The 15,808-nt window shown below is 41.3% G+C and overlaps 1 protein-coding gene across 2 annotated transcripts in view; it reads right to left on the bottom strand.

Annotated features, from left to right (window-relative positions):
* Positions 1-15,426, bottom strand: part of TSHZ2 (teashirt zinc finger homeobox 2) — a 391,360-nt gene extending 375,934 nt beyond the window's left edge. For both annotated transcript variants that reach the window (XM_063297039.1, XM_063297038.1), the window contains exon 1: positions 15,150-15,426. In XM_063297039.1, the coding sequence (XP_063153109.1) occupies positions 15,150-15,189 (40 nt within the window). In that variant the 5' untranslated portion in view covers positions 15,190-15,426. The remainder of the gene's footprint in view (positions 1-15,149) is intronic.
* Positions 15,427-15,808: the final 382 nt, after the last annotated feature.

The raw sequence follows: 15,808 nt of genomic DNA on the forward strand, positions 1-15,808 counted from the left end.
GGCGGGACTAGAACTCGCATACCACGCCTGATTGGCTCTTGGGCTGAGAGAGAGTGACTGGCCCAAAGTCACCCAGCTGGCTTTCATGCCTAAGGAGGGACTAGAACTCACAGTCTCCTGGTTTCTAGCCCATTTTCTTAACCACTAGACCATATTAACTTTGGACAAGAGAAAATATTTAATACCATTATTCGCCCCCCCCCCCCAGCACATCTCTGAATATTAGTTTGAGTGTCACAAATAATTAAATGCTTACAAGTAAGAAACATCTTTAGACATCTTGACAGTACATATTAAGAAGTGTTCTAAGGGAAAACTGTCAAGCGGAGTTTTATTTGTGATATTAAACAATGCATTTTTATGAAGTGGATCCTGTATCTCTCACCACCCTGATGAAAAACAAAATACAGCTTCAACATGCAGAATTATGAAATGTGGAATAATTTGGAAGCAGGCACCATACATCCAGCTTCCTGAATATTTAAAACATTGTTTTTCTGTATAGAATGAAACAGCGTTTCTTAACCATGGCGACTTTAAGATGTGTGGACTTCAACTCCCAGAACCCATTGCTGGCTGGGGAATTCTGGGAGTTGAAGTCCACACATCTTAAAGTCGCCATGGTTAAGAAACGCTGGCTTGAGAGGTATTGTAACTAACCACATGCTCCATTTCAGAGTAGATTCAGTGATCTGGGATCAATGAGGAAAAAGTGGTAACTTTAAGCAAGCTAAAAGGATAAGGCATGAGCTGCAATCCACCAAAAATTGAAGCATGGGAAGCTCCTCCCATTCTCATAGCTAGCAATAGGGAAGTCTCTCTTAAGCATTAGACATGCCTCACAAAATTCCAGACATACAGCTGTAGGGAGAGTGTTCCAAACATATCCACCCACAGATATATTCTTGAGTCCTTTTTCTACTCTCTAAGGGACAAAAAAATGCAGCACTATTAAATAATTGCCATTACACACAATTGAGAAGAAATGACACGAACATGGATGACTAGTAAGAAACGTATGTATTACATTTGAGAGAATAGGTTTTAGGGTTCAATTAGTAATCATGCTGACTATATTAAAAATGTTTTCAGAATCAGAATCCACATGTAATCTTAGCCTGCAGAGTACATTTTATTTTTAGTATTTAAATCTCCTATGTTCTCACTGTATCTGCACTCTATATCTTTCCTAACTCTGTCTCTTAGATCTCTCCCTTTCTCTCTCTCTCCCTTTCTCTCTTCTCCCACTTTTGTCCCAGACCATTGGTATATCACTGGCTAAATTTGTAAACCATGATAGCTTTCTTTCTGGCTTGGCCAGGGCCAAAAATCAGTACAAAAGTTCTGAATGTTGTTGCAGTAATGATCTTAAGAATTGGATGTGGTCTGGCACCTTAAGCATGAAAAATTTTGCTCCTTTTTTTTTTTTTTTTTTGATGATTTTTGCTATCCATAATGTCCCTGTGATGCCAGTCTATGCTGCATTAAATACTGCTTTGTTTTGTGATACTTTTTTTTTTTTGACCATGGAACAATTCCTATCAGAATTCTTTTCAATGGAATTCCCAGATGAGGGATTTGCTGTTAAAAGTTATGGGAATCTGATTAGCCATTGATGAGAAAATCAGGTTGTGTGAGTCAACCGTGAGTTAGTCCCCTGACATTGAGTAACACTCCTATATCCACGCTCTCCTCAACATCATTCAGAGTTGATCATTGTGATATAATTGCTGGAGAATGCTACGGGGATACATTGCTCTGAGCAAATCCAATAAATCTAAGGCACAGCCTTAAACTTTGCATGGTTATGCAGAAATGGTTTTGGAACTGCTGAAAGATTTTCCCACTTTTTCCCAGAGTCTTTGTGGAAATGATGACTCTTCCATTTACAACAAGCTTTAGTCTCAGTTGTCTTCAGTGGTGCTATCATTGACAAAAAGAGAGAGAGAGAGAAATAGCAGTTTAGAGCCAGTACAGAAAAATCTTTAATGTGCTGGACTGGAATTGAGGAAGACTATATGCACCTCCCCGCCAGACTTAGGGCTCACTCTTCATCAGCTCAAACTATCCCTCTTTTCACCATGGGAAGAAACCCATGTATGCTGCATGGAAATCCCAGAATGTGAAACAGTAACAACAATATTCATGCTGCTTAGAGTCAAAATTGATTGAAGCACCATAAATATTTATGCTGCTTAGAGTCAGAATTGATTGAAGTGGCATAAAACATGCATAATAAATAAAATAAATATATATTTTTTGATCCACTCAATTGTGTCCAATTCTCAGAGACTGCCTGGACAAGTCCCTGCAGTTTTCTTGGCAAGGTTTTCCAGAAGTGGTTTGCCATTGCCTCCTTCCTAGGGCTGAGAGAGAGTGACTGGCCCAAAGTCGCTCAGCTGGCTTTGTGCCTAAGGCAGGACTAGAACTCATGGTCTCCCAGTTCCTAGCCTGGTGCCTTAACCACTACACCAAACTGGCTCTCAAATAAAATACAGTATTAATACCAAATTATTTTCTCAGGCCTTCCTTGCATGGATCATATGGTTCTCCTCTTGAGGAGAAGAGAGGAGTTAGCTTCAAAAGTATGTTTTCATATTTTTGGAAGGCAGTGATGTAGTTGGACTAGGATTGGGAGACCCACGTTGAAGTCTACTCTTTGCCATGGAAGTTCACATGATGACTTATTCCAATCACTCTCTTTCAGCCCAACCTACCTTCAGGATTGTTGTTGTGGGAATAAATTGGAGATCACTGTATAATCTACTTTGAACTTCTGCAAAAAAGGTGCAATAGACATCTAAGAAATAGTAATAATGTTTAATTGCTGATATTTATTGGTTGCATTCACATTTCAGTATTGTGTTTTTAAGTTTATGTGATTTTATTGCTGAAGCTACCTGACATTTCTGTCCTTAGAGGAGCATGATTTTAAATGAATAAGTAAGCACATCAATCAGTCAGTCATAAAACATGGGAAATAAATGACTTGTAGTGGTTCAAACAACCTAACCATATAAATCCAGTATAAGCTATTCCAACCTTCACCAACCTTCTGGATAAATTGGGGCTGCAATTCCCAAAATTCTCACCCAGCTTGAGGAAGGCTGGTTCATCCAAGTTCTCTGGCAGACTCTATACTACTTGGTCTCTTTTTCAGTGAAAATGCAAAGGTTTGAACCCAGAGTCTTCTCTATGGAATGGATTGTGTTCTCAAATAGATCTATCAATATGGGTAGTCCTTGCTTAATGACCACAACTGGGACCAGAATTTTAGTTGATAAATAAAGCAGATATGAAGCAAATCTGACCCGGTTTTACGATCTGTTTTGTAGCAGCTGTTAAGTGAATCACCATGGGTGTTCAGCGAACCATGTGGTCATTAAGCGAATCACTGGATTCCCCGTTGATTTTGCTTGCCAGAAGCCAGCCTCAAAGGTAGAAAATGGTGATCATGTGATCGTGGGACGCTGCAAGGTCATAAATGTGAACTGGTTGCCAAGCGCCCAAATCATGATCATGTGACCGCGGGGATGCTGCAGTGGTCCAGGGTAAGGACCAGTCGTGAGTCAGTTTTCCCAGTACCATTGTAAATCCAAACCATCATGAAACAAATGTTACCTGTAGGTCATAGCAGAGCTAACAGAATCCAGGGAGGAAACTACTTCTCAAGTTGCAATATCAAATTGAAGCAAAGTGGCCAAATGGGAATGCAAAGAAAAGTATTTTCTGTGAAATTTCTACCTCATTTAAATTTCTACATTTCTTGCATGAAAAGTCAACATGGCAGAAATTCAGCACATCTGTTGAAAATACATGCAGAAAAAGAAAGAGAGACGAAACATTTGAACATTTAAAATAAGCAGTTCCGCGTTTATCACATTTTATAACCTGTCCTTTGTCATTCTGGTGGCAGAAGGACGCCACCTTCCATAGACCTGAGGATAGAACAACTGCCTTACTGAAAGTAAGTACTTGGATGGGAGGCTATATGGCAATATGATACATGCAATCTTATTTCAATTATGGGAAAAACAGGTGAGTACTAAAAAAAATGGATGATTTAATAACGAAATTTTCAAGCTAGAACATGGCCATGTTTATTGGAAGCTTTGGATTTTTCTGTTATATAACCACATTGATGAATATTTAGGGATTATTATTATTTTTTTAAATGGCAATTACAGGCACATTTACCCTGTAAGTAAATCCCACAGAATTTGAGAGGAATTATTTCTACAATCTGTATTATGCAGCAAGTCTTACAAATTTGCTTAACCCTCATGTAGGCACGTGGTGGACCAATTTGCATTCAATTCCCTTTAATGTGTAAGAATAGCCTACTCCTTTTGTCACCCTTTTGAATTGTAAAATTCTGTTCCCTTAACTAACTATGGGAGGGTGTTGTGAGGGGGAAAAAAAAGTATCCACTGGAGTTTTAAAAATAATGTACCTGCATTGGGTGGAGGGCGGGCAGGGGAATCAGGCCATTATGCCCTTCCACTAGCATAAAATAAATTGGGAAAGACTGCTGCATTTTTTACATATCATGCTCCTTAGCTTCGAGTTGACCTGATTGCATTCCTAATATGATTATGACAAGAGACAGAATAAGGGAAAGATACATACATCCACCTATCTCAGCTGCTTAAGGAAGTAAAAAATTCCAATAGGTCCTTTGGTGATGCTCAAGCAGCACATGCTGAGGTCACAGTGGTAGACAGATTTCTCCCTATCACGCAGATTGATACAAACTCCCAGAACACATAAAGCTTTTTTACTTAGCACTGGATTCTTTGACACTTTTATTTGGCTTAGACAATTCGTATTTCACCTTTCCCTGTTTTGAATGAGATAAGAGGGTCCTTTCTCTCTGCCACAACTCTTATTTTTAGGACTCAGTTCTGCTCATTTGCCCATGATGGTCAACACTGCCATTTTTAAATTCCATGCGGCTGGCATCCTTTATCTCATTTTAAGTCCCAAATTGGCATTCTTTTCATTTTAAAAAAATCCATCTGTTTCTTAAAAAATCTCACTCACCTTGTGGATGGAAATGAACTGATCCCTCTATAAAGTCTCAGATTTGGCCATAGGTGAAGGCAAAAGTTTACCACCATTCCAAAACTAAATATTAAAAATAATAATAATAATAATTGAACAGAACAAATCCTCCATCTAAATGCTACAATCAAAAAAACTGAATATACATGGCTTTTAATCTTTTCATTCTAATGCTTTCAATTCCATCCAAAGCATTCATTCCTTTTTTCTTCTTTCTCTACAGTCACATGAAAGCTGAAATCACCCCGTGGATTTTGATGGATGTAATTATTTTCATTAAAATCACAAACAGCACGATATTCCTTTTCCAAGGCAAACTGTAAAGGAATCTTATAGAAACAGGCCAAATATTCTAAGTAGGAATGTGCTTGGGGGATATTTAATAGTATTTTCTTATAACAGTATACTAAAAAAATTCTTTACCACTTAAAATCTTTGGCATTTAAGTTCAATATTTCCAATAGTGGGATAAGAATTCTGAAGTCATTGCTTTCTTTTTTTCCAGTCAAAAAACTATTAACATAATCCAGAATACAGATCCCAGGGAAAACTGGGCCTTTCCTCTTTACATACCCAAACTCCAGCAAACAGGTTTTTCAATTAAATTAGCCTTCCGAGAGTGATGCAGGAAGAGCCAAGAGCTTCTTAAAAAATCTTATTGCTTCTCATATATGCCACCTGGGGCTATGGCCTGGTTCTTTTGCAGTAAAAAAGTTTCCATAGTGTCTGTCGTTCTTTTCTGACATGCCCAAGTTTAATGGTTATTCAAGATGGATTGTGTTATTTTCACACATTCAGTGGCCCTGCTTTTCCATAACCATTTATGGTAGAAGACGGCACCTATTGCAGTCCCTTTTGCATCATGAACAACTTTAATGAGGTAGGGTATCATTAGATGATAGCAGTTTCATACTGAAAGCAAGGAGGAAATATAGACACTTACCCAGCAAAGAGCCAGAAAGAGAAATAATAGATATAATATACGGAGATGAAAGAGGAAAGCAGCTTCTCATTTCCATTAATACAGTCAAAAGGCAGCTTTAATGCTGCAACTTTTCTCTTCCGTTTTTCCTCTCCCAATAAAGTTGAACAATACTCTGTTTATCATCACAAAGAGCTTAAAAGAAAGGAGGTGCCTTTGTCACACACTTTACTCACATGTAAGCATTCCTGCAAAGTGCTTGGCGGTTAATGTCCTTGGATTTAATTGCTTCTAATGCAAAATACCATCAGAATGAACTTTGGAGCAGCCCCTGAAAACAGGTGATGGAAAGAGGCTAAGACTGAAAATCCCTTCTAGGTGAGCAACAGCCAGAGCCAAGCAACCCTAAAAAGTAACTTGCTTCTTCTGCCTTTTCTCCTGTTAGTAATGCAAGTACAAGCATGCTAAGACATCTTTTTTTAATGTCAAAGCTCATTCATTTGAGGGGTGGGAGGGAAGAGCAGAGAGTCACTTTGTTCTATAACAAAACAACTATTGCAAATTATCGCTTGCTGTTTTAAGACGTGGGTTTTTTTCTTTCGCCTTCCTTTGTTTTCTGTACGACGGTATGATCGCTAATGTCTCTTTCCTCTGCACGTTCACTCTCCCTGTGTGTGCTTCCACATGTGGAGTTTGGGAGGACTATCACATGTGTGGGAGAAGGAGCAGAGAGATTTTTTTGTAGGCACAGTTATTTACAGGTTGGTTGTCATAGAAGGGAACAAATTTAGCCTTGATCAGTTTTGTTGGGCCATGTTAAACAACCAGGGGTATATCACAGACGGTGTTTTCATTATGCGTGAAAAACTAACCATTCTTGAGACTTTCTTCCACTTTCCTGAAACTAAAAATACAGCACATTTCTTAAGAAAGAACAAACCTCTGCTTTTTCTGTTGTAAAAACAGATGTTTTATACCAAGAGAGAGTTTCTGTTTTATTTTCATGTTCAGCTTTACAAACAAAAGGTAATTTTTGTCAATTGTCCCCAAAGCAACTGTTTTCAAAGTGGCGGTTTGAAAACCTTTACAAAAAATACTTTGCTGGGATGATCAAGGGAACAGAACCTTGGATGCGGGCCAAGGATGGCATCACTGTGACCAGCTAAGAAGATGCTATCAAATCAATGCCGCTGCCCAAAACTATTTTCTTCCCTTCTCTCCCAGTCTCCCAAGTCAACTCTCATTTCTTCATTGCCATCACACGCTAAAGAGAAAGCAAGTTTGGTAAGAAAGTCAGACGAAAAGAAGAAAACGTAGGCTGTAGAAATGGAATTTATACTTTATGGTTCAAGGGCTAGACAATAACAAGCTTTCATAATGGCAATAGTTGCAGAAATACTCTCTTGACTCATTAGAAGCAGGAAGTTTATAAACAAGGGCAGTCATAATGATAATGGAAAGGGTTTTTTTTTTCCTCCAAAAATGTGTCATACAGAGAGAAACTTAAGTTTAAAAAACAATGTAACAATCAACACTGGTTGCCAAAAAGGACATGTCAGTCTGCTGGGGGGTACTGCTTGTCTGTGATTCATTTCCCTAAAAAATCTAGCAAAGGCATTATTCTCTATGGTGAGGATTTGGGGTGGGGGGGTGGGGTGGGAGGTGATATTGTTTGTTTTTGTTTCAAAATGAGAACATTTCTATTGTACAAAAGGTGCTTTAAGCCTCTGGGTCCCCCCCCCCCACAAGGTTAAAAAAGATACATGTTCCATGTGCCTCTGTGAAAATCAGAGGTTATTATAGTACGAAAAAAAAATCACTATTTGTAAAGCTCCACGTAAATAGTGCTTTTAGTGTATAGAAGGTAGGGGGGAATTGGATATTCACAATATTTAGATTCTGTTTCTTGAAACTGCAATCCCAAGTAAAATTGCCCATTTTAATTATCTCTCAAAGGCAGTGTGATGTTTATACCGCTAGCATAACAGAAGTAAAAATCCACTTTATTGGGATGATACACAAAAGCATTCCAGAATAACATTTATAATTTAAGGCAAACACAGTAGTGATAATGCCATCCAAATGGGGGGAAAAAAACTGTTATAGGATTGTAAAACTACTACAATAAAAACAACCAAACTTCCCCAAAGATTTGGTAAAGCAGTTTGGCAGGACAGCAAAGGGTAAAATGTATCTCATGCCATAACCTTAACAATATATTTTAGTTCTTTTGGATTAAGGACCTAATCTCATCTTCCTTTCAATGCCAGATCTAGAAATAAAGTCCAGGCAGTAATCCTATGTACAGATATTCAGGAGTAAACTCCACTGCAATGGGTTTGCTGAGCTGGACCAACAATACATAATCAATTGTTAAATTTGCTGAATGAATGAAACCAAAATCTTTTACATTTCCAGCATTTCCAGCTGGCTCAAGTGCCAGACTCTTAATGCCACCCTGCTGCTTGTGGGAGCATGCTCTGTAGCTTTGTAGGTTTGGGGTTTTTTAAAGATATAAATGACTTAAAATTTAAGAAAGCAAGCAAATAAGCAAACAAGCAAAAAACAAGTTGCCTTAATAAAATTAAAATAAGCTATTATCACAGCTAGAACATAATATGTCACGTGCCCATCTTAACCTGTCTGCCATTCAATTAAAAAAAAAAAAGATTTTACAAATAATATATTTTTTAAAAAAACTGAATGAATCCAGATTTGCAACTGTTGTATCATCCATTAAATGTTGCATTGGCTTTCTTACACAAATCAACCTCTGAGCTCTTAAATTCTATGCATTTGGGTACTTCCAAACAATACAGCATCAACTTCACTGAAGTTGAATATTTCACGTGCTAAAACTGGAAGCAAAACTGACACCAAAATGTATGTAAAACAAATTTCCTGGAGGTTGTGATTTAAATGGGAAGTCGTATTAGAGGAAGACAGAATCAATGTTCTAGGTAGTATTGAGTTCCACTTGATGTGATATCATACCTAGGAACAAATTTAGCAGAAATTGTTTTCAGTTATTCTGGAGAGATTTGTTGGGGTTAGAAAAATTGTACATCCTAGTTGGAAGCCTTTATTACCTGCTATATAGATGCATACCGGAGTTGGTATAGCTTTATATGCAACATCTTCATGGAAGTATGAAGCACAGATAAGGTGGCTATTACCAACTTTTTAAATAATATAGTAAATATTTCATCCTATGGGAGATCAGGCTATGGACAATGGAAGCTCAAGCTAGCACAAGAGATTGGTGTGGTGTGCAAATGACAAAAGATCTTACTCTCTTGAGTGCCGCTATGCCATACAGTGCGTGGACAGCCAGAGAAAGTGAGGGAACGTATTTCAGTCTCTCTGGGGTTAAAGAGGTCCACTAGCAATTTGTTGCCTACAGGGTCCAAAAACCTTGGAGCCAGCAGCACTGTTTAAATCAGAAGAAAGATATGGCAATGGCATCCTTTACTAATCCTAATCCTAATGCTGAAATCTGATTTACAAGTGCTTCCTTCCCCTGTAAAGGTGGCTGTCCCTCACTCCCCACCCCCTTAAGGCTGCCTGAGAGTCTCTTCTGAATTTCACTTTCCAGCATTCTTGAGCTTACTTTACTATTGGAGATGGCAGAGAGGCTCCTGCTGATGTTGTTGTCATTTTCTGTTACACAGTTCCGTTACACAACCTCCTTGAAGGCCCATACTTCCCGATCTGAAAAACCCAGTGGGAGAAATTCCTTCACAGTATCAAATGCCAGAAAAACTACAGGCCGCTGTAAAGATAATTGTACACTGGCAACTGGACATCACACACGCACCCCTTTTCGCTTCATCATAACTAAGTAAGCATGAACATTACACTCCACTCCAGGGGATGCCCAGAGACATCCCTAGGGGCAAGGGCATCAAAGGAGGGCAAATGACAAAAGCAACATTTGCACTGTCATGGTGCAAAATCCAGCCCTTTGATACATGCATTGTGATACTGCAGGAACATATGAAAGGGATAAAGCTGGTGTTGTGGTGGTACAACGTTGTTTTCATTATTTTGCTAAAAGCACTGGAACCTGTGAAGGTCCCTGAGAACCAACCTGCCTGCCTGCCTGCCATTTGTTATAGCTGCACAACTCCAGTGGACTCTGGGCAGCATACAAAAACAGAAATTCCATCCAATCTGCAACCCTCCAACCATGCTCTTGAATATAGCTGCTATCAACCCCAGCCAGCCATGCACATGTTCAGTAATAGTGAGAAGTATATGCATTCAGCCCCTAGAAAGAGGGTGAGGCTGGGGGAAGACAGGTTTAGAATGGAAGTTGTCTACCTGCTCAGGTGCAAAGTTCTGTTCATCCAATGGCCTTCACAGGTAAGGTATTTTCCCAGCCTGACTTAACTGTGTTCTATGAAAAACACTCTATAGTAATTATTAATGGTGATCTAAGGGAACTCAAATCATTACCCACTGTCAGCACACATGAGTTGCTTCTATCAAGAAGACTGGAACATTAGGGAAATTCAGTGATTTTTCCGTGCAGTGTTCCATTCTGATATCCTAAAGAAAAGTAGTAGTAGAATAACACAAGACAGATTCATTCCAAGTAGCAATTGTCCAGGTGTGTAACATGGTTGTATATTGCCAAGGGGTCTCTGGACTTTTGCCACAAGTCAGCTATCGCTTGTGGTATCTCTTGAGCATCTCACTTTTTCCTTCTGATTGGGTCAGGGCACAACCAGGGCATTCTGAGGATCCCCAATGTACTTTGGGTGATACTCCAATAGTGTGAACCAGGGAATGATCCCCTCCATTCCTCTGATAAGCACATCTCTGCCCATTCCTCTTTCTGAACACTTTTGTTTTTAAGTCATCTCTCCGTGTTATGATGTAGGAAGCTTGAAGTGAAGCGCTCTGAGCCTAGAGGTACTTCAATGCTTTTAATATGCACTTCTTTTCCTCAGAAAAATAAAAGAAAGGTGCAGTACATTTCTCCAACGCTGTTACAGCCTACTTTGCCTAGAACCCAGTTTTATTATCTTTCCTAATAATAGGGCTAGAAGTAGCAAAATATAAAAGCAAAAGGTTTCATTGTTAGAGCATGCTCATATTTCTTCCTGTAGCATAAATCAGAACAAAGTCTTCCCTAGTCTGTCTCCGAAGAATGCAGATTTGCCCCGTCTGAATGTATCACTCGCTATTTTAATAACTGGTACTATTAAGGTGCAAATTGCAACTTTTAAATAATGATTGCTAATAGCCTTATGTTTACTGCCACACAAGGACTTTCATGAAAACAAATTCTGCATTATTCATTTCTACCTCCCATAAACAAAGTAGATGCAGCTGGTTGCTTGCTCTCTCTCTTTCTCTGTTGTACTTATGGGCTTTTGCTTCTTAAAAGGGAAACCTCTCAGGGCCCAGCAGAGGTAGGAAAGGGAACCAAAGGGCAGGGAGGAAGCAGAAACAAAAAAGTATTAAGTCCAGATTTATATTCAGTAGCAATGAACAGCAAATTTACAATGTGCAAAATAAAATGTGCACATCTCAACAAGCCGTAGGAGGAGAGGAGAGCTTAATCCTGTGGAATTGGGTTTGAAAGCTATTTCCGATATAGAAAAATAAAAATGGAATTAACATATCAATTCAGTCTTAGTCCTAGCTTTTCCTTTCCTTCTGACTGTGGTGGGTCATGCAATGGCTGTTCCCCAGAGACACCTGCATTTGTATAATTCAGGAACAATGTTCCTGGCCTGATTCTCCTCTTCCTCCCCTCTATGTAATCCCATTGGCTGCAAGAGAATTTCTGCTGTCTTGCAGCCATGGGAGAAGAGGAGATTCAGACAGACAATCTGCAAAGCACCTTGGGCTCTTTGGGGATGGAGGATAACAATGCACGTGTAATATATCATTGCAAATAAAGGTATGATGTAATGTCAGGCACTGACCTAAAAATACTCAAGCATCTGCTTGAAGAATTATGCAGACAATAGTAAAAAAGAACAATGCTGCTGAGAAATGAGTCAAGAGGAACCTATGCATTTGACACTGCTGTTTTCCTGACTCAAACTACCATTTCTGAAAATGCATTTGGAAAGAGAGAAGGATAGAAAGTGCCTTCATCACCCCCTTATCCACTTATGTTGCTGATTTTCATTACAGCACTCTGTAAAATATAAGGTTGTCATGGCTTAAAATTAATGGGGGGGGGGAGGAATTGTCATGTATCCAGGATCCAGCGGGCCATCCCCCTTGATTCACTTGCTTGTTCTCTCTAACCTTTACGATGTTCATTAATCAGAGGAGAAACCTGTTTCTGAAGTAGATGCTTGGACATAATTATTTACAGTTGTGCATAGGCTTTAAATCCAAGCCATAATCAAGACAGCTAAGTCCAAAATCCCATCACTTACCCTCTTTCTTCCCTTGCAGACAGTCTCAAAAGTTATAAACTTTTTCTGAATCAACACAGGCAAACTCATAATCAAACAAAAGAATCAGATAGACCTTCCCAAACACTTTTCCCCCCCTTTCTTCCTTTCGAAGAGGAAGATTAAGAGCTCAATAAAGAAAGCAAAAGAGAACAGTTGGGATAATCAATTATTTCCTTTCCTTCCTCATTCTGTTCCAAGGCCACACTGTAGCACAGAGACTCTGAGACTGTATTCAGCTATTAAAACAGAACCTTTTCACTGGAACAAGGGAAACAAAAGTAATCTCACAACAATAGCTAGATATAACGCACACCCTGTGAGCCAGAGTTGTGCAGTTCAATCTTGCTTCAGGTGGACTGTCTTGGATGAAACTGAATTGCCCCTTAAAGAAACCAACTGAAACCATATAGAGGGGAAGACAAAAGAGAACCAGAAGGGGAACACTGTTGAAAGGGAACTACACAGAGTATTCTGTAACAGAGAAAATGAGGTGTGTCCAAGTTTTCCAAAGTGTCACTTTGAAAACCTTTACAAGAAATGCCTGAGTTATGATCAAGGGAGCATAACCTTGGGTGCAGGCCAAGGATGGCATCACAGTGGTCAGCTGAGAAGATGCTATCAAATCAATTGCTGTTGCCCAGTATTATTTCCTTTCCCATTCCTTCCCCCCCACCCTGCCCCGCCATCAATCCTATTTCTTCCTATTCTACCATACTTTGAATGAAAAGCAAATTTAGTAAGAATGACAGACAAAAAGAAGAAAACACAACGCTCTGAAATGGAATGTATACTTTATGGGTTATGGGTTTTCATGATAGCAATAGTTACAAAAATACCCTGTTGTAGACTCATTAGAGCTGGAAAGTTTAAAAACAAGAAGAATCATAAGGACCAAGGAAGGCTTTTTCAAAATGTTGCATATGGAGATGACCTAAACTACTTTTCATTGCTGGAAAATAAATAAATAATTGTAGTCATGTATTATTTGGTTTGCAACTTAGTTTATACACAGATGAGCTCTCTTGCACACACTTTTATATTCATTAAACCCCAAATGTGGAGAATGCAAAGTACACACACACACACACACACACGCCTGTAAGACTGAACTGGATCAAGTTTGTAAAAGTTTCTCAAATCTTTTCCTTCCAAATTTATTTTCAACCTTGGAACCATCCTCAAGCATTAGGGCACAAGATTTACTCCAACCCATCAGCCTGAACATCCAGATAGTTTCAAGGCAGGGGAGACTTTGTTTGCTTTTTAAAATCAACTTTGCTTCATTGTGCTGCTTTAATCTAACTGGACACAATGAAAAAAAAAGGGGGGGGGGTAAAAGAATAATCCCACCCACGTTAAAGCCAAACAAGATAATAATTGTACTTGCCTGGCTAAGAGATTCTAGAGGGCAAGACTTGCGTCATTGGCACTCAGGTTACCATAGTGAGTGATTTATTGATATATATCAAGAATGAATAGATCAAAGGCAGCAAGATGACAGGTGATCAATCAAATGTCAAATCAAAGCTGGCAATCAACTGGAAAGCTGTTTTTTTTTTTTCCCCGGTGGGTGGGTCTGGTGACAGAAAAACGAACTTCTTCCGCACCTCGCTAGCTACGGCGAAAAAGCCCAACCAACTCTTTCAGACCGCTTTCCAAGTGCACGGAACCAGACTTGAACTGAGCATCCACAGCCAGACCAACGCGAAGCCTGCCCCGCACCGACTTCCTGGCCGGGCCGGCCTTCAGCTCGTCGCCTTGGAAGCGCCCGCCGCCTCGTCCTCGGCGTCCCCTCCCCACGCCAACCGCTTCCCCGAAAGTTGAGCGAGCTCTCCGGCTCCTGCAAATCGCAGCCCCGCCGCCTTTGACCCCTGCGCGGCCTTTCGGCTTCGCTTTGCAACTTGGCGAACGGGCGGCGGGAAGCTGGATCCGCGCGGGATCCCCGGGGCTGCCCGCCTCCGAACCCCTCCGAGCGGCTCACTCGGTTTCCGGTCGGACTTTCGCTTTGCTTTCCCTTTCTTTTTCGCCCCCGAAGATCAAAGGGCTGAACTTCAACCGGCGGGTTCATCCGCGGCACGCCGACCTTCACCGCCTCCCGCCCCCCGAGCGATTTCTCCCGGACGGGCGCACCAAACTGCACCAGAAACAAAGCTTTAAAAAGGCACCGTTGGCGGCCGCCTCCCCCCCAACCCAAGAAAAATCGCCCCTCCTTTACGGTCGCCACCTGCCTTGCGCAAATACAGATCCAACCGTCCCCCCCCCCACGCCCGAAGGGATGCCAAACGAGGGCGAAGCGGGGAGGGGCGGCAAAGGGGGAAAGAGGAGGGGGCGAGAGAAAGCCAAGCGGAAGAAAGTTGCGGGGGGGGGGGAGAAAGTTTAAGAAATTGTAGCCTGGAGAAGCGGGGCAGAGAAACACCAACACGCCCCCCCCCCCCAATAGCGAAAGAGAGGGAACTGCAGAAGAAACTGATTCAATTTTGCCCAAGTTGATAAAGAGGGCTCTGTGTGCGTGCGTGCGTGTCTGTGTGTGTTTCTGTGTGTGTGTCAGAGAGAAACAGAAAGCAAGGAAAGAGAAAGGGGACTGCAAAATCAAGAGGCTGATGTAGACCTGCTTGAACGGGGTGTGTGAAGCGTCTCTACCCGGCACGCACCCATCAAGGGAATGTCTGAAAGGCTGACCCACCAGCCAGATCCGGGGAGGCGGGGAGAGGAGCCGGGCGCCTCGCTGGCTTTCTTACCTGCCGCCCTTTTGGGTGCCTGCTGTTTCCGCCTTGGCATCGCTGTACTTTCTCCAACCTCACTTCTCTTCCCAGATCCGAAGCCGCTCCGAGGCTCGCGGGGTTTGTTTTCTCTCCCTTTCTCCCTCACTCTCGGCGTGCGCGCGTGTGTGTGCGCGCGTGTGTGTGTTTTCCTCCCTTTCCCTCCTCTCAGCCGCTCTACGGCTCTACGGCACACTGCCGGCAGCCCCACCGCCGAGCGCCCTCGCTTCTCCTCTGGCACCTCTCGGACGAGATCAACCTGTTTCTTAAGCGGAGGGTGGCAGCTTTGTTTGGGTTTTTTTTTCTTTCTTTCTTTCTTTCTTACAACAAAAACGGCGCTGGGGGAGCGGGGGGGCTGCCTTTTTTGTCCCTCTTGTTTTGTTTGAACTGTTGCAAGACTTCCTTTGATGCAAACATCCAGGCGCATCCAAGGCAAAGGAGGGACCCTCGCTGTGCGCTGGGGGAATTGTTTTGCTTTTTAAGTGGATCAATAAATAACAAAATAGGGATATGTAAATAGTTCTGTTTGCTCGGCTGGTGGAGGGGGGGTCGCTATTTCCTCGCCTTCCCCCCTCGCCTTTTCCCTTCTCCTCTCCGCCTCCTTCGCGTAGCTCTATATGGCGGATTGGCGACTCTCC

This window comes from Candoia aspera, chromosome 3, assembly GCF_035149785.1.
Source record: "Candoia aspera isolate rCanAsp1 chromosome 3, rCanAsp1.hap2, whole genome shotgun sequence".
Lineage (NCBI taxonomy): Eukaryota > Metazoa > Chordata > Lepidosauria > Squamata > Boidae > Candoia > Candoia aspera.